At 39.8% G+C, this 25371-nt stretch overlaps 1 protein-coding gene across 3 annotated transcripts in view; it reads right to left on the bottom strand.

Annotated features, from left to right (window-relative positions):
* Positions 1 to 4754: 4754 nt before the first annotated feature.
* LOC143845639 (inositol hexakisphosphate and diphosphoinositol-pentakisphosphate kinase VIP2-like) overlaps positions 4755 to 25371 on the bottom strand; it is a 76027-nt gene continuing 55410 nt past the window's right edge. For all 3 annotated transcript variants that reach the window (XM_077354024.1, XM_077354023.1, XM_077354022.1), the window contains exons 24-30: positions 23174 to 23240; positions 22754 to 22825; positions 20564 to 20817; positions 20417 to 20474; positions 15306 to 15473; positions 5768 to 5842; positions 4755 to 5289 (exon numbers count right to left, since the gene is read on the bottom strand). In XM_077354024.1, coding sequence (XP_077210139.1) covers positions 5026 to 5289; positions 5768 to 5842; positions 15306 to 15473; positions 20417 to 20474; positions 20564 to 20817; positions 22754 to 22825; positions 23174 to 23240 — 958 coding nt within the window. In that variant the 3' untranslated portion in view covers positions 4755 to 5025. The remainder of the gene's footprint in view (positions 5290 to 5767; positions 5843 to 15305; positions 15474 to 20416; positions 20475 to 20563; positions 20818 to 22753; positions 22826 to 23173; positions 23241 to 25371) is intronic.

A 25371-nucleotide genomic window follows, 5' to 3' on the forward strand; every position in this document is an offset into this window, starting at 1 on the left:
AATTTATGTGAACATTTCTGTTGAAAGTGAAGGTAAAATGAGTTCCAGGATGCCCATTGAATTCAAGTCCGTCTTGTTGTTTCTTCATATTGTTAGAAATTCAAGTCCCCTAGTGAAGGGATTTTGAGAGTTAAGAGGAAAACATAAAGAAAACCACAAGAAATGCAAATGGAAATGATGATTCTACCCCTTTTGTTTGAGTTTTCTCGAAGCCATTTTTGGGAAAAAGACAAACAAAGGAGGTGGAAATGGTAGAAAATGGGGTGGAAATGTCATTTTACGAAACATCTACTAAACCAAGCACCCCCGCTGAAAAAAATAGGGCACTATTCGAAAGAGAGAAGTTTATGAAACACCAAGTCTCACTGCACAAATAAATTTAAAAAAGTTTCATCTACTCTGCAAATGCAGCAAGTTTCATCTGTCCAACGAAATATGATGAATTGAGATGGTATTTTGCAAAGACGTAATTATCTTGAATATATCAACAATTTCTTCTCTTTCTTTTTTGGAAAATTTGTTATGAAAATACAAAGTTATAGTTATATTGTTAAGTAAGGGTAGAGTTGCCGAATTTGTAAAAGAGGGGTTGTCAGATTTTTAAAAGACTGAAATACCCCTCTTTAGTTTTACTTTTACTGACCCATTATTTTTACTTTTTAAAAGTCAGGTTTGAGAGGAATTTGCTAGTCACCTTCGCCGATTCCACTTGCTCGGCCTGTGGCCCGTCCTGATGCAAAGATTTGAAGAAGTAAATCGGTGAAAAGGTCGCTAGCAAAAGTAGAAAAAACTATAGTAATCATTACGGTTTATTAGACCTGCTATAGGAGTGGTAAGTTTTAAATGAAAAATTACCGAAAAATGGTAATAAAGAAGGAAAATTACAAACAAAATATGACAATTACCAAAAAAACTAATCATGAAATAAACTTATGACAATTACAGAAAAATTAAAACACTACTGTATTTGTGTTTTGATGGGGGCACTCTCGCTTTATGAAAAGTACGGTATGTCCCGCGGATGATCCAAACTGTCCATTAGATGGGCTACAGCCTAAATAGGTTGTGCCCCAAAAATTCATTTCCATAGGTTGATCCTAACCCTCTGATCTGAATGCTAGAGGGTTGATCCTAACCCTCTATAGATCGGAGGGTTAGGATCAACCTATATAAATAACTTTTGGGGTATAATCCATTTAGGCTGTGGTCCATCTAATGGACGGTTTGGATCATCCTACGACGTGGGCCACACCGTACTTTTAATAAAGTGAGAGTGCCCTCATCAAAATACAGTAGTGCTGATAACATTTCCCAAATTAAATTTGCCGAGAATTTCTCCCCTTTTTCCTTCAAATTGGAGAAATTTCTCTGGCGAGTTTTGAGGCTGCCACGTCACCGACAAGCGACAAAAATCCACGGCGGTCAAACACCCCATTTTGTTTAAATATCCTACCAAACACACTCGGGCGAATTACTAGAATTACATTCGCTGCTATTTCTCTCAGAATAAGAGAACCAAACAGAGCATTAGGGAACCACATTTTTCACCCCGCAACTACTAGGGAATCACATATTATAAGCCGAAACCACTACGGAACCACATTTTCTATGGCAGAACCATTACGGAACCACATTTTATACCTCGAAACCATTAGGGAACCACATTTTTCAACCCGGAACCACTAGGGAACCACATTTTTCACAACGGAACCAGTAGGGAACCACATTTTATAAGCCGAAACCACTACGGAACCACATTTTCTACGTCGGAACCATTACAGAACCACATTTTTCACCCCGAAACCATTAGGGAACCACAGTTTTCACCCCGGAACCACTTGGGAACCACATTTTATAAGCCGTAACCACTACGGAACCACATTTTCTACGTCGGAACCATTACGGAACCACATTTTTCACCCCGAAATCATTACTGAACCACCTTTTTCACCCCGGAACCCCGAAGGATGCCTATTTTATAAGCCGAAACCACTACGGAACCACATTTTCTACGTCGGAACCATTACGGAACCACATTTTTCACCCCGAAACCATTACTGAACCACTTTTTTCACCCCGGAACCCCGAAGGATGCCTATTTTATAAGCCGAAACCACTACGGAACCACATTTTCTACGTCGGAACCATTACGGAAACACATTTTTCACCTCGAAACCATTAGGGAACCACATTTTTCACCCCGCAACCACTAGGGAAGCACATTTTATAAGCCGAAACCACTAGGGAACCACATTTTCTATGGCGGAACCATTACGGAACCACATTTTATACCTCGAAACCATTAGGGAACCACATTTTTCAACCCGGAACCAGTAGGGATGCCCATTTTATAAGTCGAAACCACTACGGAACCACATTTTCTAAGTCGGAACCATCACGGAACCACATTTTTCACCCCGAAACCATTAGGGAACCACATTTTTCACAACGGAACCGGTAGGTAAGCACATTTTATAAGCCGAAACCACTAGGGAACCACATTTTCTATGGCGGAACCATTACGGAACCACAGTTTATACCTCGAAACCATTAGAGAACCACATTTTTCAACCCGGAACCAGTAGGGATGCCCATTTTATAAGCCGAAACCACTACGGAACCACATTTTCTAACTCGGAACCATTACGGAAACACATTTTTCACCCCGAAACCATTACGGAACCACATTTTTCACCCCGCAACCATTAGGGAAGCACATTTTATAAGCCGAAACCACTACGGAACCACATTTTCTATGGCGAAACCATTACGGAACCACATTTTATACCTCGAAACCATTAGGGAACCACATTTTTCAACCCGAGACCACTAAGGAACCACATTTTTCACCCCGAAACCATTAGGGAACCACATGTTTCACAACGGAACCAGTAGGGAACCACATTTTGTAAGCCGAAACCAATACGAAACCACATTTTCTATGTCGGAACCATTACATTACTACATTTTTCCCCCGAAACCATTAGGGAACCACATTTTCACCCCGGAACCACTAGGGAACCACATTTTATAAGCCGAAACCAGTACGGAACCACATATTGTACGTCGGAACCATTACAGAACTACATTTTTCACCCGAAACCATTAGGGAACCACAGTTTTCACCTTGGAACCACTAGGGAACCACATTTTATAAGCCGAAACCAGTACAGAACCACATTTTCTACGTCGGAACCATTACAAAACTACATTTTTCACCCCGAAACCATTAGGGAACCACAGTTTTCACCCCATTAGGGAACCACATTTTATACCTCGAACCCATTAGGGAACCACATTTTTCAGCCCGGAACCAATAGGGAACCACATTTTATAAGCCCAAACCACTACGGAAGCACATTTTCTAAGGCGGAACCATTACGGAACCACATTTTTCACCCCGAAACAATTACGGAACCACATTATTCACAACGGAACCAGTAGGGAACCACATTTTATAAGCCGAAACCACTACGGAACCACATTTTCTATGGCGGAACCATTACGGAACCACATTTTATATGGCGGAACCATTACGGAACCAAGGCCTAAGTAATAGTTCCAATAAGTTTTAAACACAAATGATAGGTCTATGATGACTTTTAAAACCACTAAAATACTGTAATAATATATCAAACACTAGTTCGACTATTGGAACTACAATTTTCAGTCTTGGAACCACTATGTAACCTCTCGAAACCACTAAATTGTGGTTCCAAGGCCTATGTAATGGTTCCAATATGTTCCAAACACTAATGATACAGTCATGATCCCTTTCACAACTAATAAAGTACTCATACAATATACCAACCACTTGGGAACCATAATTTACAGTAATGAAACCACTATTTAACGTCCGAGAAACCACTAAATTGTGGTTCCGAAGCCTAACTATTGGTTCCAAGAGTCCAACTATACATACGAATCCAATCAGGCTTCTCTCTACACACACACAGAGAGAGAGAGAGAGTTATAGAGAGAGAGAGAGAGTTACAGAGAGAGAGAGAGAGAGAGAGAGAGAGAGAGATAAACATGGTAATATCCAAACAAATAAGCTGCTAGACCATGAGAATATGAAAAAACCTCACAAATAACATGAAAAAAATGAAAACCCAAGAAATCATGAAAACATGAAAACAAAAGAATATGTAAACCCTTTTCAACTAGAGGAGAATGGCCATACTTGGAGTTTGATTATCAACCAAGAAGAAATAATGGTGTTTTCTTCCCAAACGACTGTCTGTTATTCACGTTGGACGAGCTACCAAGGTTTCCAACAATGGTGGTATTTCACGTTGGAACTTCATTTGGGAAGAAGAAAGAAAAAGAGAAGGTGGTAGGTGAAATAGCATAGGGAAAATGGTGTTTTCTTCCCAAATGACTTTCTGTTATTCACGTTCTCAACCTACCAAGGTATCCAACAATGGTGGTATTTCACGTTGGAACTCCATTTGGGAAGAAGAAAGAAAAAGAGAAGGTGGTAGGTGAAATAGCACAGGGAAAAGAGCTTCTCAAAAGGGTGGGAAAAACCAAGGGGTATATATGTCCTAAAGACAAAATTTCGTACCCTGACAGCCCCTTTCCTATAATTTTGAAAACTCTACCCTTCACAATATTTTGAAATCTTTGCATTTTCGTCAGAAATTTTCCTTCTTTTTTTCCTGATGCTCGGGTCACATTGTTTCTTCAATAATTTCCCATCTCTAGGGGACCTCTCGTTAGGATTCAAACCCAGATTAAATTCAGACCATCAATTGGAGAAAACATTTTCAGAAGTGAACGGCTTCAAATTCAGCAGCACCAGCTGAAAATTACATTTACGAGGCATTTTTCAAACTATCAAAACTGAAGCTAAAACAGCTTTGTAAACAGTATTCTGTAGTGTTAATGAAAAGATCGAACAAAAATTGAGAAAGTAGAACTTATTACTTAGTTCCTGAGATCTGTGGTGGGGCTTACGAAAGAGGCTCCAAATTTATCTGCACAAGATGAAATGGAACGAACGAGATCAATATAATGAGCCAATTATTTTCCATTAGCATTCGCGTGCTTATGGAAAGGCCACAGATTTGCAAGGCGTTCCAGCATTCCGGCACTTTTCGAGAAGTAGCCGGAAAATCCCTGGGGAGTTGATGGGGGCGGAAAGTCCTCGGCTGGCATGGCAAATGGGCGAATCATCTTTTCCATCTTTTCCAGGGTGAGATATGATCCCACTTCTTGTAGCCTCTCTGGCCCCATTATAGGCAGTGTGTGTTCTTGATGCAAAGAAGCAGCCTCGTCATCATTATACTGTCCAACAAAATAAAACACACAAGACAAAGAAGCAAACAAGGATTATTCTATAGGTCTAGTATGTGTGTTACAATGATACTTGGTCATTGTTGTTGGAGTCCCTTACATAGTCACAAATATCCGTCTTGGGAATTTCTCAGGAAGGGTGTCTCTTGGGATATTTTTAATTTTTTTTTTGTTATTTTCAGGTTTATATTGGGAATAAGTTTGGAAAAGGAAAACATTTAAAATATATAAAATGTAAATTTAATAACAAGATTTGGGCAACAAATAATATCGTGAATTTATCAGGATATTTTTGTGATATTTTCACGATAAAAAAATAAATTACGAAGATACCGATGTGATTTTTCAAGATCTTGGAAAAAGTCAAGGATTTTGTCATTTTATAAAAAAATCACAAAATATAGCAATACTTTAAAAAATATCGGAGATATTTGTGACTATGTTACTAGCATCCTCTCACATATATTACCTGCAAAGGACTTAAATCTGCACCACGGCTGAACGTCATCTCCATGCGGAATCTTGTCGGGTCTTCTAGAGGTACCTGCATTCCATTTTCACAAACCAAATGAGCATAGAGAATATGCAGCCTTGTTTTCTTATAAGAAATATTGTACTTTAGTGCAACAAAGATCTTGTGGTATTGTGAATAATAACAGCCCGAACTAAGCAACCAACATGATTGGGAAATTCTCATTACAGAAAAGCACATGTCCTTTCCTTGACTTGTTAACTTATAAGAAGGATTATGCACACATTTACTTCTATCTTGGAGAGATCATTTACTTATAAATATGATCATATTTTTGGCCCAAGCATCTTCCACGAACATGAGAGGATAGGAACAGTCAGTATAAGAGGACTTGGAATCTTTTGATCTACTTCAGGTCCTTGTTTGCAAGTCCCAAGGCAGTGGCCAAATAGATTGAGAATATTCAAAGGGATTGTTTGTGAGGCGGGGGCCCTCACTTCAAGAATATGTGGCTGAAAATGCATGATTTTAATAACAAACTAAGATAATGACGTAACAAGTGGTAGGTAAAAGGGTAGGAAGGATTCAAGTTGCATGGAAGATTAAGGAGATGAAAAAAAAAGGATCAAGGGAAAGAAGCCTCTTTTGGATCACTAGAACTCAAGAAAGCATCCATCTTGAGATTGTTGGTTGATCTTAACAAAGCAAAAGAGGAAAGAGGCTTTAATGAGGAGAAATGAAGAGAGAAATTATATGATGAGTGGGCGTACAAACACGTAAAGGTGGTGCGATGGAAATACCACCCTTGATATTTGATCCAACTGATTTCCTACCTTGAAGGGAATAGACTTTTGCTGCTTATCAAGCAACCTTGATAATGCCTTAAGAGGCGGACTTAAAAGGTGGATGAAGTCAAAGAGGTCATCATCTATCATCACAAAGGTAAAGATTCTGGTCTGGATTGTTTCACTTTGGTATTTTATCAGAAAATGTGGGATTGTGTAAAAGATGGTATCATGAAGGTGATGTCGGAGTTCCATAGGAGTGGACAAATAAGCAGCTATATGTACTCGACCTTCATTGTACTCGAGGTTTTAAATTTCAGTTTCTGAATGCGTTTCGGTCCTCCCCGAAACCGAAATTTTGAAATTTCGGATGAAATCCAACAAAATCAAATATTAAATTATTTTATATGGTAAAAAACTTGGCCCGAATTTACCTAACTTTGGCCTGAAATTTCGGGAAGATATTAAACAACAAATAAATCCCAGATTTTTGGGCGAAATCCCTTAAATACGAAATTTCGATCGAAATAAGGTAACATTTCGAGTAATGTCAATTTCAACTTCGTTATTGACAAAATCCGAAATTTTGGATTTTGGTCGAAATTTAAAACCTTGATTGTACTACACCCAAGAAAAAGGGAGCTTGCGAAATCAAGAAGTTTAGGCCAATCAGTCTTGTGGGCCCCATCTACAAGATCATTTCAAAGGTCCTTGCTAGGCATCTAAGGAGGGTTATGGGAGGAATCATCTATCCCTTTCAAGGAGCATCTGTGGATGGGAGACAAATCCTTGACATCACTCTAATTGCAAATGGTTATATGTTTAGAGAAGCATGGTTTAGTCTGCAAATCGATATGGGAAAATCCTACAACCACGTGTAATAGAGATTTGTCTCTTTCTTTATCGACAAGATCGACTTTGGGGGAAAATGGAGCAAGTGGGTGATATAATTCGTATCTTTGACATCCTTTTCTATTCTTGTTAATAGGTCTCCAAAAGGCTTTTTCAAGAGTTCTCACAGTGCGAGAGGGTGATCGGCTTTCACTATTCCTCTATTCACTACCGCAAGGGAGGCTCTCAATAGGTTGCTTCACAAAGCAAAGGAGGGGTTTCATTGAGGGTGAAGACTTGAGTGGGGTGGGTTCCATATTACCCACCTTCAATTCAAGGATGATACGTTTGTGTTTTGAGGCAGCCCAAAATCACAAGTCTAGTATCGGAGATGCACCCTTGGATGTTTTGAGGTGAACGTGAGGAAGAGTTTTATGGTTGGTCTCAATATCACTGCATATAGTTTTCGTCTGTTAGTAGATGTTTTCAGTGTAAGACTAGTTGTCTCCCCATTACCGATATTGGTTTTTCTTTGGGAGTTGGTGTTCTTACAAAGTGTATTGATGTTCATAATACCAAAGGAGATTTCCAATAAGTTGGCAAGGCTTTAGAGGAATTTCATGTGGGAAGGGAAAGAGGAAGGTAAACAGCTCAAACATTAGGTTAGATGAGAGGAGGTGCGAAAGTCCGTTAAATGGGAGGTGCGAAAGTACAAGGGGGGAGGTGGATTGGGACTGGGGAACTTGGTCTTGAGGAAAAAAGCCCTCGTGGAAAAGTGGATAAAGAGACTCGGGGTGGAGAAAGAAGATTTGTGGCAAAAAAAACCATTCGTTGAAAATATGGGGGCATTGGGAATGTATGAAGTTAGGAAGGAGTTGAAGCTTGGAGGCATGGAGGTACATATGTCAAGTTATAGAGGATTTTCTTAATGGGATTGTTGGATTTAGGGCAAGAGGTGGTAAGGGGTTGGATTTTGGGATTTTAGTTTCCATGTCATTTAGAGTTAGGGAATTTATTTATTTTCCATGGAATTTTATTTCAATTGCCTATATATAGGCCCTCATGTATAAAATATTTTTAGTTTTGATGATTAATTGAATTGATTCAGAATTTCTCCCCACTTATAGATTTCTTCCCCCCCCCCCCCCCCCCCCCACCATTCTTTCTCCTCTATTCTCCCTCTTCTCTTCCCTAGCCCACATCAATTTAGACGTTTCCGCTAGCCAATAGATGTACTCTTTGAAAGTGCGCGGAAGAATCAATGGATTATGTTGTTATTCATTGTTGGTTGGCTAGAAGAGTTTGGAATGGATTGCTGTCCACAAGTGGTTTGGTGTTCTTTGGACCTTTACTTTGTGTCTCAGGGATCTTCTTGATGGCTGGACTTGTCATCACCTTGAGGACAATGGTAAGGTGCTTTGGCAGATGGCACCCTTCATGGTCATTCGGTTTCTATGGGTTGAAGAGACCAACATGTTTTTGAAGACAAAGAGGAGTCATTCCAGAAGCTTATTCTCAAGATCAATAGCATTTTGGTGGATTACACTCTCTAGAGAAGTGTTAGAAGTGTGTATATGCCTGAGGGCAAGAGGGTCTTTGTACTATGTTCGCTTTTATATAAATACATAAGTGAGGGGGAACTATCTGCAACTCACTACTTTCTCCCATTCTCTTCTCTCCACTCTTCTCTTAACATGGTATCAGAGCCCTAGGGTTGTGGTACCCTAGGGACCTCCATTGGAAGACTTCCATCTTCTTCCCTTCTCCATTTTTGTTCTCCCCTTCTACATCTCCTTCCCTCCTCCCACCGGTGGCAGCACCACACCCCATCCTCTTACCTTCTCCCACCGGCGACAGCCCCCCATCCTCTTCTTCCCTTCCATCCGGCAGCCCACTCCTCCCTCCCGCCTCCTTCTGGCACCCCCACCCCCCTTCCTCTTCTTCCCGTCCATCCGACAGCCCACCCCTCCCTCCCACCTCCTTTCGGATCTCCTCCACCTTCCGTGGCCCATTCCGGCCTCACCTCCCTTGGAACCCTAAAACCTCACCTCACTCTTGGATCCTAAAACCTCAATCTCCCTTGAAACCTTAACTTCACCTCACCCTCCTAACCTCTCCATTTTGGTACTCCAAATCCTCACTCCACTCCCACAAGGGTTCTCTACTTCTTCTTTTCCATTTTTTTCTCTCCCCTATGGCTTAAATTCCTATTGATGTCTTCTTCATTCTCTCTGCGGCTCCGATTCGTTTCCTAGCCCTTTGTCTCATCTTCTTGGCTAGTTCTTCTCGGTCTATTTCTCATATGTCTCATCATCGGGGCCGCGTCATCCCGATCGGTTCGGTCCTCTGATCTATCATGTTGTTCTTGACTTCCATTGAATTTCCTCTTCGCTATAGTGGTTGAGAGTCTCTCTATCTCTCTTTGTATGGATCCCCCTCTCAGCTCGTCTCCTTCTGCTAGTACGGCTCCTTCCTCTTCTTACACTCCATCTACATACTCACTTTCTGTGGAGCATTCTTATCCACAGATGACTTCTGAGAAGCTCGACGGTTCCAATTACCTTAGTTGGAGTCTGACAGTTGAGACCTACCTCCTCACTCGAGGTAAGGTCACTTTCATTGAGTGGGATCCTCCATCCTCTTCGGATCCCTCCTATGACAAGTGGCGGCAGGATGATGCCCTGATCCACACCCTCCTTTGGCAGAGCATGACCCCTCAGGTGGCTCACACGATGATGGCCCTAAGGACTTCGAAGGGCCATATGGGATCACGCCTCTATTTTGTATTCTAGGGTTGATAAGCTGACTCGTATTTGCGCCACCTACTCCGAGTGGGTGCACCTCCAGCGCGGTGATACCCCTCTCTCTGACCCGCTTCTTGGTCACCAGAATCAATTGGATCAACTTGCCTCAATCAATAATGCACTTCAACTGGCTCTACTTGTGCCCTAGCTTCGAGTTCACCTAGGTGGAAAACTAGCTCTGTTTATGGCTGATGGCTAGCTTGGCTCCCGCCAATAGGAATAGAAGAATAAGAGTGAAGTGCAGAATTGATCGGCTATTCAAGTCGTTCAAACAAACTGATCGGTAGGCCATGAAACTACGAGAACTAGTTGTCAAGATTGGTTGCCGAGAGTGCACTTTCCAACCTTTGATATTAGATGGCCTTTTGTTTATAGGGACCCGTACTGTCAACTTCTTTGATCTTTGATTACATTTCAAGGTGGGAGTACCAACTTCCTTTCTCGCTGTGTCACTCTACTAGCAGCTTGATGCTTTGATGCCTCTCACTACTGATCTGACCATCCTCACTTGGCAACAAGAGCAGCTCTGTGTTACTTTTTCTGGATACCTTGACCCCGGACTTTCTGCACTTTCGACATCAGATTATTGGCTCAGGGTCTATCCCCTCTCTCACGGAGGTCTATTCCCATGCACAACAACCATCTCCTCCAATCATCTCTCTGTTGATGGCTCTGCTCTTGCCGCCTATGATGGTGTGGACCGCTCTGGCCGTGGAGGTGGTTCCTTTGCCTGTGGCAGGGGCCTTGGAGGTTGTGGCTGTGGCCGCAGTGTTGGTGGCCATCCATAATGTACTCATTGTCAGAGGGAGGGACATCATATTGAGACATGCTTTGCTCTCCATCGTGAGCTCCATGCCTCCCGCTCTGCACATCTCACCACTGCTGATATCCATGATGCCTCGACCAGCACCGGGTGACACATTTACACTCTTCAAGGCCGACTATGAGAAGTTCCAACGTCTCTGGTTGAGCAGTCGGCCCCCCATTGCAGGTTTTGTACAATCAGGTAGTTCGCCTGCTTCTCTACTTACTAGCTCTAGCTCCTGGATTATTAATTCCGGAGCCTCGAACCACCTAACTGGTAATTCTACTTTCCTTAGCTTATTTCGACCCTTTCATTATGCTTCTCATAATGTTACCTTAGCCGATGGGACCACTACTCCCATCTTTGGTATTGATACTCTTTCACCACATTCTGGTTATACTTTATCTTCAGTCCTCTGTGTACCTAAGTCCCCTTTCAATTTGATTTCTGTTAGTCAAATTACTAATCATCTTAACTGCTCGGTCTCATTCTTTCCATCTTATTGTATATTTCAGGAGATCAACTGGGAGGACGATTGGATCGGGTCGTGAGGTGGATGGCCTTTATCGCCCCGACTGTGACCCTCCGCACACTATTTTGCATAGCTCCACATATTCATATTTATGGCACTGCCGTCTTGGCCACCCATCAATCAATAGTTTTCAACAATCATCAGCTGTTAATTCTTCTATTCAGTCTTTTCATTGCGAGTCATGTGAACTTGGGAAGCATCGTCGTGTGTCTTTTCCCTCTAGAGTGGTTACTAGAGCCGCCTCGACTGTGACCCTCCGCGCACTATTTTGCATAGCTCCACAGATTCATATTTGTGGCACTGCCGTCTTGGCCACCCATCTATCGATAGGCTTTGACAGTCATCAATTGTTTCTTCTTTTTCTCTGTCTTTTCATTGTGAGTCATGTGAACTTAGGAAGCACCGCAGTGTGTCTTTTCCCTCTAGAGTGATTAGAGCCTCACATCCTTTTGATTTAGTGCATTCCGATGTATGAGGTCCCTCGAGGACCATGTCACTTTTTGGATATAAATATTTTATCATTTTTGTGGATGATTAGTACGACTTAGTTATTTTTGCTTAAAGACCGCTTTTCGCACCTTTCACGCTGAGGTTACTAACCGATATAATTGTACTATTAAATGTCTCCACACTGATAATGCTAGGGAGTACTTCTCTGGATTTTATCTACCCATGGCATTATTCATCAGTCCTCTTGCACATACACCTCTCAACAAAATGGTGTAGCCGAGAGGAGACTCATGTATTTTCTTGATATGGCCCGCACTCTTCTCTTTCATATGCGGGTTCCCAAACCCTATTGAGCCATCCTTACAGCCTGTTTTTTGGATAATCATCTCCCATCTTCAGTTTTAGGTGGCTCTTCTTTCTTCTCGATCTTACATCCTCAGGGAGATTCATTTCCCATGGCACCCTGAGTCTTTGTTTGTGTTTGTTTATAAATTAGATCCTCAGGCGAAGAGATATATCTTCTGGGGTATTCTTGCTCCCAGAAAGGTTATCACTGTTATAGTCCTCGGCTCCGGCTCCACTATGTTTGTGCTGACGTCGCCTTTTTTTAGTCGATCTCCTTCTTCACTGCTCCGGCTCTAGTTGAGCAACCAGCCTCTTCGGTTTTTCTCCCTCTAACCGTACTACCTGATCCTGTTGCGTCTCCTACTACACCGGTAGAGGTTCCTTCGGTTTCTTCCGCACCATTAGAGGTTACTTCGGCTCCTTCAGCTCCTCTGAAGGTCTATCAGCGGGCGGTTCGAGGCTCGATTCTCCATCTCAGCCCGAGCCATCGTCTTCTCAGCAGGAGATATCGCCCCTCTCACAGGTGTCTCTTATTCCATCTCCTTCTCTTCCTTTAGATTCACTCATTGCTTCACATACACGTTCCCGTTCCACTGCACACCCTATTTCATCTGTTGTCTCTTATGATCATCTCACCCCATCGTTTCGCAGCTTTGTATCCTCCATGTCTTTTGTCTATTTGCCCTGGTCTGTACCAAAGGCTCTTGATCACCTAGGCTGGCAAGCTGCTGTGGATATTGAGATGGCCGCTCAGGCCAATCATACTTGGGATTTGGTTCATCTTCCTCATAGTGCTCAGCCTGCAGGCTGCCGTTGGGTATTTGCCATCAAATACTTGCCTGATGGCACTGTGGAGCACCTTAAGGCGCGCTTGGTTGCCAAGGGATATACGCAGACATTTGGTGTTGACTACACCGAGACTTTTTCACAAGTTGCCAAAATCCCATATGTGCGAGTATCTCTCCATTGCTGTCAACCGAGGCTGGTCCTTATATCAGTTGGATGTCACGAATGCTTTTCTCCATGGCGACTCGATTGAGGAGGTCTATATGGAGCAACCTCCTGGGGCATGGTTTGGGAGATTCAGTGATACTGTCATATAGTGTCATGTGCTTTGGCAAGAAGTAATGTGCAGTTGACCACTCTGTCTTTAGCCGTCGTTATGATGTTGGACATGTCATTCTCAGAGTATGTGGATGACCAACTGAATTACAGGAAGTGACCAGCTGGCATACATGGGTTGAAGGCCTTTCTACAGAAAGAATTCTCCACAAAAGACTTAAGTCGTCTTAAGATACTTTCTAGAGATTGAGGTAGCTTATTCTGGTAGTAGTCTTTCCCTTTCGCAGAGGAAGTATGTGCTAGATTTATTGGAGGAGACAGGTTCTATGGGTATGAAACCAACTGTTGTTCCCATGGACCCAAATACCAAACTGCTTGCGATGAGAGAGATTTGATGGATGACCCTGGCAGGTATCGACTACTTGTTGGGAAGCTTATTTATCTCACTACCACTCGACCAGAAATCTCATATGTAGTGGGGGTAGTCGGTCAGTTTGTGAGCGCGCCATGTACCTCCCACTGGGCAACAGTTATTCAGATTCTTCGCTACTTGAAAAGCGAGCCAAGAAAAGGCCTGCTATTCAGATTCTTCTCCAACTCACTTTTTTCTCTCATTCTCTTCTCTTCACTCTTCTCTTAACAAGAAGAATTTGGGGCACAAGGACTCAAGACTTTTGGATTGGGCTCTTTCTAGGGAAGAATTTGAGACACAGAGTCCAGACCGCTTTAGACATCGGAAGGAAATCATCAAAGCTAGCTTTGATGGCTGTTTCTTAGGGAATCTAGGTAAGACGGAACACCTCCCTGCTCGAGGAGATAAAGCTGACCTTTGATGGCTGTTTCTTGGGGAATCTAGGTCCCATGGTTTTACATTTCGGCCGAAACGTTTCGTTTCAGCAGAAATATTTCGGTTTCGGCACAAACCGAAACAAATTTCACATGAAGTCGTTTCTTTATAAGATTTCAACGAAATTTCAGCCTGTTGAAATTTCATTTCTAGACTTTTTTACAAAATTTCTACCGAAATTTTAAAAATGTAGACCGAAATAGCAGAAATTTCAACCGAAATTGACACTGAAATTTTAGACATTTCGGTTGAAATAAAAATAAATAAACGAAGTCACCGAAATTTTATATGATTTCGGCTGAAATTTCAGCCCGAAACCGAAACATTTCAGTTTCGATGGTGGCCGAAACCAACACAGAAACCGAAATTTAAAACCTTGCCGGTGGGCATTGGCGGATTGTTAGGGATGGTCAGGGTGAGATGCTGATTGCTTATTCTGGGCCAAATGTAAATGTGAACTGAAACGCAGAGGAGGTCATGGTGCTTCTCATGGGAATTCATTTGTCCAAGAAGGAGCTCATGGGGGGTCTCGGGTCGGATGGAAGGGGAATGTTATTGGCAAGGCTAAAAGGCTGATTAGTGGCCCTTGGCATTTCAGAAATGATATTATGGAGATTAATGATTGTGTTAGGGGCCGGGTGTTCTTTCACCTATGCCCACCTAGAGTGGGGGTAATGACTAAGGCGATTCCTTGGCAAGGGCCAGCTTGGATGTATTATATATAGGACAAGCTCTACCCTGATCTGTATGGGTATTCAACCTAAGGATAATACAAGTAGCTGTTTATAATTATTGACTTCCAAAAATTTGCATAAAATCCTATGTAATATTTCCTAAAATATTTTCCATACTAGTTGAAAGGACACAAGTACCAAAGATCTTGAAAGTGTAAATTATATATGAAATAGGAAATGAATAAAAAATTGGCAACAGAGCTCCATATACCTTAAAAACTATTAAAAAGAGTGATTTTACAATTATCACTAACTATTGGAAGCAAAAATTACTCATGGAATGCTGTTGAGATTCTTTTTGCATCTTCATAACAACAAATAGTAAACATAAACAGCCTACCTCTGCGTTTTCAAACATCCTCAAAACAATATAACTCATGTAGTCAAGCTCCCTGGTTTTAAATAAACGCTCCAGAGCACTGTGGCAAACAAGGCTATCCTCTCCTTGCAGAGACTCATCCACATTACAGTAGCGTAGGACATTCATTAGGGAGTGTATATGTGATTCCTGTCATTCACAAAAGTAAATTCATGACAGTTACTAAATGACTGCAAAAACAAATCAGACAATACACCTATAGAAAGATGAAAATGTGTGATTTTATAAGCATCACATGCCAGATATAAGTTCAGTTAAAGCCGGAAAAAGGATTTCTTCAGGTGTTTCTCATGTTATATTTTATGTTTATGCGCTTTCTACTCCAACCAAGATAAACTTGCCAACCTACATGATACGAGGATCTCTTACATGAAACTGAGATCATATTTAAGCTTTGCATCAAAATTCCTATAATGACTACATTTTTACATGATTGTGCCTCAGTGTGCAATTTCCTGCAGGATAAATCATTCCCAACATACCCAGTAACTGTGAAATATATTGATGTTGAAGGAACAAAACTACAAATAAAAAATAAAAATAAAAGGATAGCTAAAAACAACAAAAGACCTCAGCCAACAAGTTGCTTTATGTGTCACTTGGAAATTTAATCTCATAAGACAAGTCTCTTTTGTTTGTATTTTTTTTTTTGGCTGTATGGTTGATAGTTTTTAAGGACAGGACTATGAATACTGACCAGATGTTTCCTGTATCCACACATATGGGAATAAGAAACTAGATTTCTGTAACATGGGAACAAATCTGACATTAACAGATAAACTTGAATTGGCCCCTGCACAAGGATGGCACACACAAATCGAGAATAACTTGAATTGTCATTAAGAGGTTGGGCACCCATTAACCATCACCAAAAGTAAATTTAAAATACTCAATGAAAGAATTGGCTGCTTTTAACAAAGGTTGAGTACTAATAGCAAACATAATGAAGCAGAACTTGCTGACAGAATTACATCTACTTAAGGAACAAGAGCACAAGCTCCATAGTTATATATTAACTGAAAGAGTATATTCTCAATATCCACCATCTACATAAAGTTCAAACGATCAACACTGCTATAGCAGCTATCACAAACTACACACAAAAATTGTAATGACCTGGGTAGAACTCACCCTTAAAAGCTAGCTGTTAAGGGGAGGGTGCCCATTCACTTATAAACCATCCACATCCATTTCATTTTACCGATGTGGGATCTTTGCTTTTGCGTAGAAGCCCCAAATACCTCCCCCTCCACGTGGAAGCAACATGGATAATCTCGTCCCTCAATGCGGCGGCAACGTGGGAACTGCGAGATCTTCTCTGAGGGAATTTCACTGTCCTCTGAGACACACCGGGGTTACCGAGATCTTCCCCAAGGGACTTTTTCACGCTCCGCGCCAACACCAGGGTTACCACAACCTAGCTCTGATACCATTTGTAGAGACCCAGGTAGAACTCACCCTTAAAAGCTAGCCGTTAAGGAGAGGGTGCCCATTCCCTTATAACCCATCCACATCCATTTCACTTTACCAATGTGGGATCTTTGCTTTTGTGTGGAACCCCCAACAAAAATTATGTATTGGCCTTTAAGATACACACTGCACATGCCTTAAACAGGTTAACTAAAAGACTATTAATGGAATCAAGTTCCCATTTACATCTTCACGCATTACACGAACTGAACTTCGGAGAATGGTAGTATGATTTTTTGGTCCAGATGAGATAAACATGTGTGACAAGTGGTTAATCAGTATATTCCAACTGAGCTGATGTAACTGAATTTAAGAAAGATGCGACTGAAAAGCAAGTGATGATGATCATTTTCTGGTGGCGAACTGTTAAATATCAAGGATTAGGGAGGCAGCCATTACTATTTATTGTATCCTAAAGCCATGTATGATGGGGAAATTGAAAGACAAAAAAAGAGGACAAGATACATGGCTTCGTATACAGGCCTAAGGTACTGGTCTAACCTGACACAATATCATACTTATATTAGTATTGGTGTTGCCGACGAGATCCATCAGCATCATTAATCTGAATGCCCAAAAGAATAAAATAATTAGATTAACACAAATCAAAATGGAGAAGATCAGATAGTTAACTCCTCTATGGTTTGCAAAACCCTAGAACATGAATAGGCTGGAAGAAAGCAAGTTGTGCCTCTCCAAAAAACAAGTTGTCACTTTCAATAATCGATTACAAAAACCCCTCAAAACGAAACATGTACCCCTCCTCTTCAAAATGTAAATAATGTGCCCTTTAAACATGAATTTAACAACTTACACATAACTTTAAGCGAATGAAATAAACGAATCTAAACTAGACTTAAAACGTGGGAGAAGTTATTAAAGTCGGGTTCCCAGACACCCTCCGAACACCTTAGGATTATTTACGAAATGATTTATGGTGCTCCTATCAATCCATAAACAATTGGATACCACATGGAAACTATTGCTCGTTGATTTAGCCATCATGCTTCAAATATATGATACTCCATTAAATTAACTATATATGCTTCTTGTTTGTTAGTGTCTCATGTTTTAAAATTATATTTTGAGTATGTGAACTTAAAAATGCTATAACCATTATAGTACTTCATTTTTCTAAGTTAAGTTTAGCTCAGTTTTCTATTTGTGTTTTTAATTTAATTTGCTTGTTGTGTATCTTGGAATTTAGAAAATGCCGAGTCGTATCTCCAGTTCCCATATCCAAGTCCATTATCGTATTCGTATCAAGCCATTAGGGGGAACAATGCTGGGAGAAGAAAACTTATATCCTAGAATCTTAGAAATGATTTACCCATCAACACATAAGATCCAATTGACATGGTTACATGTTATCATGAGACATTCAATGTTTGGCAGACTAAGAATTGACAACAATGAACGGATGTAACGAACAGATTCTCTAGAAAAAACTGCAAGTATATTATAAAAAAAAAACTGACAGAGTGCATATGCAACCAAATTTACGGAACACTTTCGATTTTATTATGTACCGTTTACTAGTAAGCATTATTCAACACTGGCAATTTCATGCAATAAAGTCCTGAAGAGTCAAAATCAGATTGCTTTTGATAAGAAAAAGCATGCTTGATAGATTTCATTTGTTGACATCGTACTTTGAAGTATGTTAAGATGGAATGATAACAAAAATCAAACAAAATCCAGTTGGCAACATCAAGCTTTCTTGAAAATTTTAAGAGAATGAAGTGGCAAGGTGAATAATATATATATATATATGGGCTTACTGTTCCTGAGCCCGAGCTTAGATAAGCTTACCTGAGCTCGAGTGCAGAAACAGGGTGGGCCCACATTGTTGGGGTGATCCAAAGCATTCATTTGGAAGGCCCTATCATAGATAGGGTGTCCACAAAAAATCAGCTCCATTGGATCATCCTAACCCTCCCATTTGTGGAGGGAAAAAATGGGCGTATTTGTGGACAAACAGTGTCTGTCCATTTTCCCCTCCACTATTGGATGGGTTAGGATGATCCTATGGATCTGATTTTTGGTACACACCCTATCCATGGAAGGGCCTTCCAAATGGATGCTTTGGATCACCCCATAAATGTGGGCCCACATGCTTATCTGCGCTCGAGCTCATAAACCTTTTTCCCTATATATATATATATATATATATATATATATGAGGAATGATAGATACAAGGGAGCCTTTGCATAAAGAGCCAAAAAAGGGCTCTTGATTGGATCCACGTCATCAAATGTAACTGATTTTACTTTTTCAACCAATTTTAAATTGTAACTGAAAAGGACTTGGATCCAATGAAGAGCCCTTTTGCGGCTCTTTATGCAAGGGCTCCCTTGTATCCATCATTGCTCACATATATATATATATGGAATAATGTTTCTGCTCGTCGAGCAGATGACGTTATTTGCTCAGTCGGCCAAAAACACAGTCGGCCCGCATTGTTTGGATGATCCAAAGCATTCAAGTAATAGGCCGTGTCAGATAGGGTGTGCCCAAAGAATCAGCTCCATAGGATCATCCTAACCTTTTGATTTGTGGAGGTTAAAAATGGACATATTTGTGGAGTTTTATACCTGTCCATTTTAACCTCCACAAATCAAGGGTTGGGATGATCCTATGGAGCTGATTCTTTGGGCACAGTGGCACACCCTATATATATATATATATATATATATATATATATATATATATATATATATATATGAGGAAACTATTGGTGAGCTTAAGCTCACCAAACTTATGGTGAGCTAGCTTGCCCAATCACATGGGTCCCACATTTTGGGGAGTGATCCAAACCATTCATTTGCAAGGCCTTATCATAGATAGGGCGTGTACCAAAAATCAGCTCCATAGGATCATCCTAACCCCTCCATTTGTGGAGGGGTTAGGATGATCCTATGGAGCTGATTTTTGGTACACCCCCCATCTATGTAAGGGAATTTCAAATGAATGGTTTGGATCATCCTAACAAAGTGGGCCCCCATGTGATTGGGCAAGCTAGCTCACCATAAGTTTGGTGAGCTTAAGCTCACCAACAGTTTCCTCTATATATATATATATATATATATATATATAGAGAGAGAGAGAGAGAGAGAGAGAGAGAGAAAACGGTTTCTACACATATGTGTAGAGAGTTCTCTACACACTAGCTTAAAATACAGTGGGGGCCCATATTATTTGGGTGATCCAAGCCATCCATTTTAAAGGCCCCCACATAGATAGGGTGTCTACAAAAAATCAGATCCATAGGATCATCCCAACCCTACGATTTGTGGAGGTAAAATGGATGTCTTTAAACCTTCACAAATTAGTTCATTTTTTGCCTCTAAAGTTCAAATGGTTAGGATGATCCTATGGATCTGATTTTTTGTGGACACCCTATCTATGAGAGGGCCTTAAAAATGAATGGTTTGGATCACCCAAATAATGTGGCCCCCACTGTATTTTAAGCTAGTGTGTAGATAACTTATCTACACATGTGTGTAGGAACCGTTTTCTCATATATATATATATATATATATATATATATATATATAGAGAGAGAGAGAGAGACATATAATTGGATAGTTTATGTACATACTGATGTGAAATAAAGGCGCGTCCGGACATGTCGCTCAGGTGTCTTGACATTAGCATACCTGACAAAAAATAATCAGAATGCTCATTTCAATCAACAACATAGTAAATAATGAACCGGAAATAAGAAGAGATATATATATATAGTAACTTTGGATCTAGACGATATTTCGTCTCTTTATCATCATCATCATCTTGGTCCAGCGACTTTTCACTTGTGGAGCTAGATCTTCTTGTGTCCTCGTTCTTTATCTGAGTCCTTGATTGGTAATCAATGTCTTCTCTTCTAGTCTTAGGGAAAGTCGAATTTTGGTCTTGATTATTTTTCGGTTCAGCAACACTGATAGCTTCTTCACGAGTGTTTCGTAGATCAATCAAAATCTTACCTAACAAACGACGTGCAATCTGAAGCAGAACAAAAGAAATATGGAAAAATACACATAAGAATTTTAATAAATAATATTGAGACATCAGATTGAATATGAGGGGTTTGACAATAAACTTTAACCAAAATATAAGCCTAGCATAAGAACATCGTATACATTATAATGAAAGGGCTTTGTAGATTGACCACTTGTTCAATAAATTCCTGTTAAAGTATAAAAGATTAAAAATAACGCCTTCTCCAACAGCTTAAGGTTTTAGAGTAACTGGTAGTTTCATATGGTATCAGAGCAAAGGTCCTTAGTTCAAACCTCCTTGATGTCAAAAATCCACATGCACTGGTCAACCCAAACATGTGCCACGTGTAGGCCAACCCAAAGAAAGAGGGGCCGCACATGAGGGGGAGTGTTAAAGTTTAAAAGATTAAATAATGCCTTCTCCAACAGCTTAAGCTTTTGGAGTAATTGGTAGTTTCACAATTCCAAATATTTTTACTGTTTCAAAAGTTTTACCATAGTTCTCAATAAATTCAAAATATGTTTACCATTTCAAAAGTTTTACCATAGTAATATTAGTCCCACATTGGTACCATAGTAATATTAGTCCCACAGTGGTCGTGAACCATCTCTTTTGCTTTTGCTGGTCATATACAAAGTTGCTTTTTACACAATGGCTAAATAATACAATTAGAGGCATAGTCTAGACTCTTGACTGCAATAAGACATTTGGTATTGAAGTCAAGAGTGTCTTGATAAGATCTGTCCTAGCCTTGGCCAAGATCTTTTGACGGACTCTCAGTTAAGGGTGCAACTTGGGTCGGGCTCAACCCGAACCAGACGGGTTCAACCCGATTTTATCTCGGGTTGGGTTGGCATTTTCTCAAGTTGGGTTGGGTTAGGGTTGGGAAAGGCCGACCCGATTTAAATTCGGGTTGAGTTAGGGTTGAGGCCTTGGCAACCCGACCCGACCCAAACCCGACCTCCGTCTTCTAATTTTATCATGCTTTTCTTAGGATTATGTTTTTCTTTCTTGTATTTTTATGTTTGGTCGTAGATGACCTGATCCCAACCCGACTCAACCCGAACCCAACCCGAATCAACCCGACCCGATTTGAAAACGGGTTGGGTTAGGGTTGACCATCCTCAACCCGAGGCTCGGGTTGGGTCGGGTTAGGGTTGAGGGAATGCTGTCTCGGGTTGGGTTAGGGTTGGCCTCAACCAGACCCAACCCGACCCGAGTTGCACCCCTACTCTCAGTCAAATGGATGTGACAAATATGTTTCTTCATGTGTCTCTTAAGGGTGTGGTCTCAGGGAACAATCAAAGGGCTTTGTAGTTACAAACATGAGAAACTATATATGCATACTCAAAAAGGCTATTTATGAGCTTAAGCAGGCTCCCAATGCATGGTTTGAAAACCTACATCTGACACTCGAATACAGTGGATATATAGAGAGACGGATATCAGCTCAAGCACTAGGAGTGGGAAATTTTGGTCATTTCAAAGAAGTTAGAAAGACACATCATGAAAGGCGGTGTTCTTGTAAAATAGAGAGGGCATGGATATCAGCTCCCAATATACATAATGTTATATATACTTCCTTTTCTTATATTAAACTTTCATTTTAAATTATTTTCACCAGCTGTAATCTATCGAACTTATTATATCCTTGATCGATTATTATTTTCACCACAACGGAGCCTAGCCTTTTCACCTTCGCATTAACGTTTTTCTTTTTATTTTCCTAATTTATTTGAACAGGTAAAATATAATTTTATTGACTTATCATGTGATATTTGACTACGAAATGTGCTATGTTTCTATTTCAGTACCTGTTGTAGAAGCTGAAACTTTTCCAAATAGACTCCTAATGTTACAGAATGTAGCTAACTAATAACAGAACATGCATTACAAGTAGTAAAACTAGACAGTAATGAAACAACATTGGAGATCATACCTTTGAGCCAATTTTGAGCTTATGCTTAGGATTTATTCCATACTCATTAGGAATAACACCATCAGCAAGCACCTGAAAAAATGAAAAGCAAAGCACTCAAGTTTCTTTTGAAGAAGTCATAGTAACCTACGATTTTGTGAAAACATGCAAGAATTGAGAGGTTCAACACATTTTCTCATTATATAAGAAATACAAATTATAGAGAAACTTGGCAACATGCAAATGCCATTGCTACCGAAAAGCATATTTGCCTCGCACGCACATCATATAAACTGATTGCAGGGAGGGGGCTTTAGAACATCATGATACAACATCCATAAAATCTTCAAATTCATAATATAATGCCTAGCAAGGAGGGCTATGTTTCCTTCTAAGTGGAAAAAGTGCAAGACAATAGTGTATTACTTATTTATTTTATACCTGAGCAACTTTGAAGAGCTCATCCAATCCCTCTAGATTCAGATGTGCATTGTGCAAGAGGTCATATCTATCAAGAAAGAGCCAAAATTGGAAATGTAAGCATTTTTTTTTTGAAATGGTGGAAATGTAAGCATTGATAGAAGAAAAGCAAAAACAAGCATCAAAGAAGATCAAACAACAATAGAAGAGAACAAATAATTAACATATCATATATGGGATTTGCTAGCATCCATTGCATGTCAGAGCAGCCACCTCATGAAATAAGACAAAATCTGCTGAAAAGTGAGCCAATGTGGCAGCTCTGACATGCAAAAGGCCATCCGCAAAATGCCTTCTGCGATGGATGCTAGCAAATCCCATCATATATATATATATATATATATATATATATATATATATATATATATATATATATATATATATATAATCTGCTTTCCTAATACAAGCTGACTGAGATTAAGAACAAGCAATCAAACCAAATTGAACTCCAAATATAGCATGTCCGGAGACATTAGCTACTGTGAACTTATCACCACCGTTTCAAATTTCAACAGAAACCGACATGAAATGACTGAATTATTTCAGTTTTAATCGCAGGGAAAGGATACTGAAACCGAAACACATATCAAAACAGAAATCGTAAGTGCATTAGTGGTATATTATCTCAGTATGCATTGCATAGTTACATTTATATGAATCACATGTGAAATGTGGCGGATGTATTATATATAAATATTTATATGAATTACATGTGAAATGTGGTATGTGCTGAATTATGAGACATACGCAACAATGCGTGTCACTAGGCATTCAATGTTATTAAAGCATCATGGATGATTATCTTGCTCATGTGATAGTTTTAAAGTGTGTATTTGTGCTTATTCTAGCATTTCATGAAGTTTCATGTTAAAATTATTCATTTGCATATGTTTCCATACATTTATGTGATTTTACATGATTTCCACCAAAATTTTCAACCGAAACTGAAATGTTTCTATTTTTCTGATTACGATAACCAAAACCAAAACTGAAACCGAAATTTAAAACCTTGCTTATCACTGCCCAAAATCTTATACTAGGCTGGAAATCCCCTTTGATTTCAGATTATTTTGGGAGATGATAGATTCGCCCCCTGTAGGATAATTCGCACCCCTTTAATGTGAATTGACGTCAAAAAGCGTCAAAAAGGAGGGTAACGTGAATAGACTAATGCTTTTTGACGTCAAATTACTTTAAAGTGGTGCGAATAATCCTATAGGGGGTGCGAATTTATCATCTCCCATTTTTTTTATAAAAGGAAAGATTAACAATGGCAGTACTAGGTGGGAATGCATGATATAATTAACTTCGGAGCTCAAGCTTTTGGATCAATTTATGAATATACCTCTCTCTCTCTCTCTCTCTCTCTCTCTCTCTCTCTCTCTCTCTCTCTTCTTCTTCTTCTTCTTCTTCTTCTTCTTCTTCTTCTACTTGAAACGATAATGATTTGTTAAAAGGAAAAACAACAAATTAAATCAAGGGAGGAGACTGAAAAGAACTAGATTAGATTGATGAATGCATTATTATTTGATTATCTCATGTTTGTTTTGGACTTTTAATTGTTTAATTCTAAGATTTATTAATTTATTAAATGAATAACACATTTATCTTGCAAATTATGATTAATAATTAGTAATTTTATATGTATGTACGTGCCTGTGCATGTCCCCATTTCTAGATGGGCTTTCCGCGTTGGACACCTCCTAGCCATATCAGCAATCGACACACGAATCTGTGTCTACAGATCATGGTTAAATAGTTTCCAACGGCTCGTAAGTGTAAGATATTGTTACAGAAATAAAAATGATAAAAGTTTCATTCAAAGAAATCTAATTTAATCAGCCGATGCATAATGCATATAATATTAGGAAGACATTTCTCACCCAATCATTCATGCATTTTTTTAAAAGATCACATGTTCAGTCACGAACAATGATAAAAGTTCAAGTGAATATCCGATGATTATGTGCTGAAGATGACTTTCTGATTGGCAAACTGTTGTGGAGTTCACTTATCATATGAAATGTATAAATAACACTGTTATGTACTTTCAATCAAGAATTGAAATTTTGTTTTCGGTTTCGGCATTAGCCAAAAACGAAAATTCGATGGCAATTTTGGTTTCGGTGGAAATTTTGGTGAAAATCATATAATTTAGG

This window comes from Tasmannia lanceolata, unplaced genomic scaffold (assembly GCF_043159265.1).
Source record: "Tasmannia lanceolata isolate RefF3 unplaced genomic scaffold, GAP_Taslan_0.1 ptg000015l, whole genome shotgun sequence".
Taxonomy (NCBI): domain Eukaryota; kingdom Viridiplantae; phylum Streptophyta; class Magnoliopsida; order Canellales; family Winteraceae; genus Tasmannia; species Tasmannia lanceolata.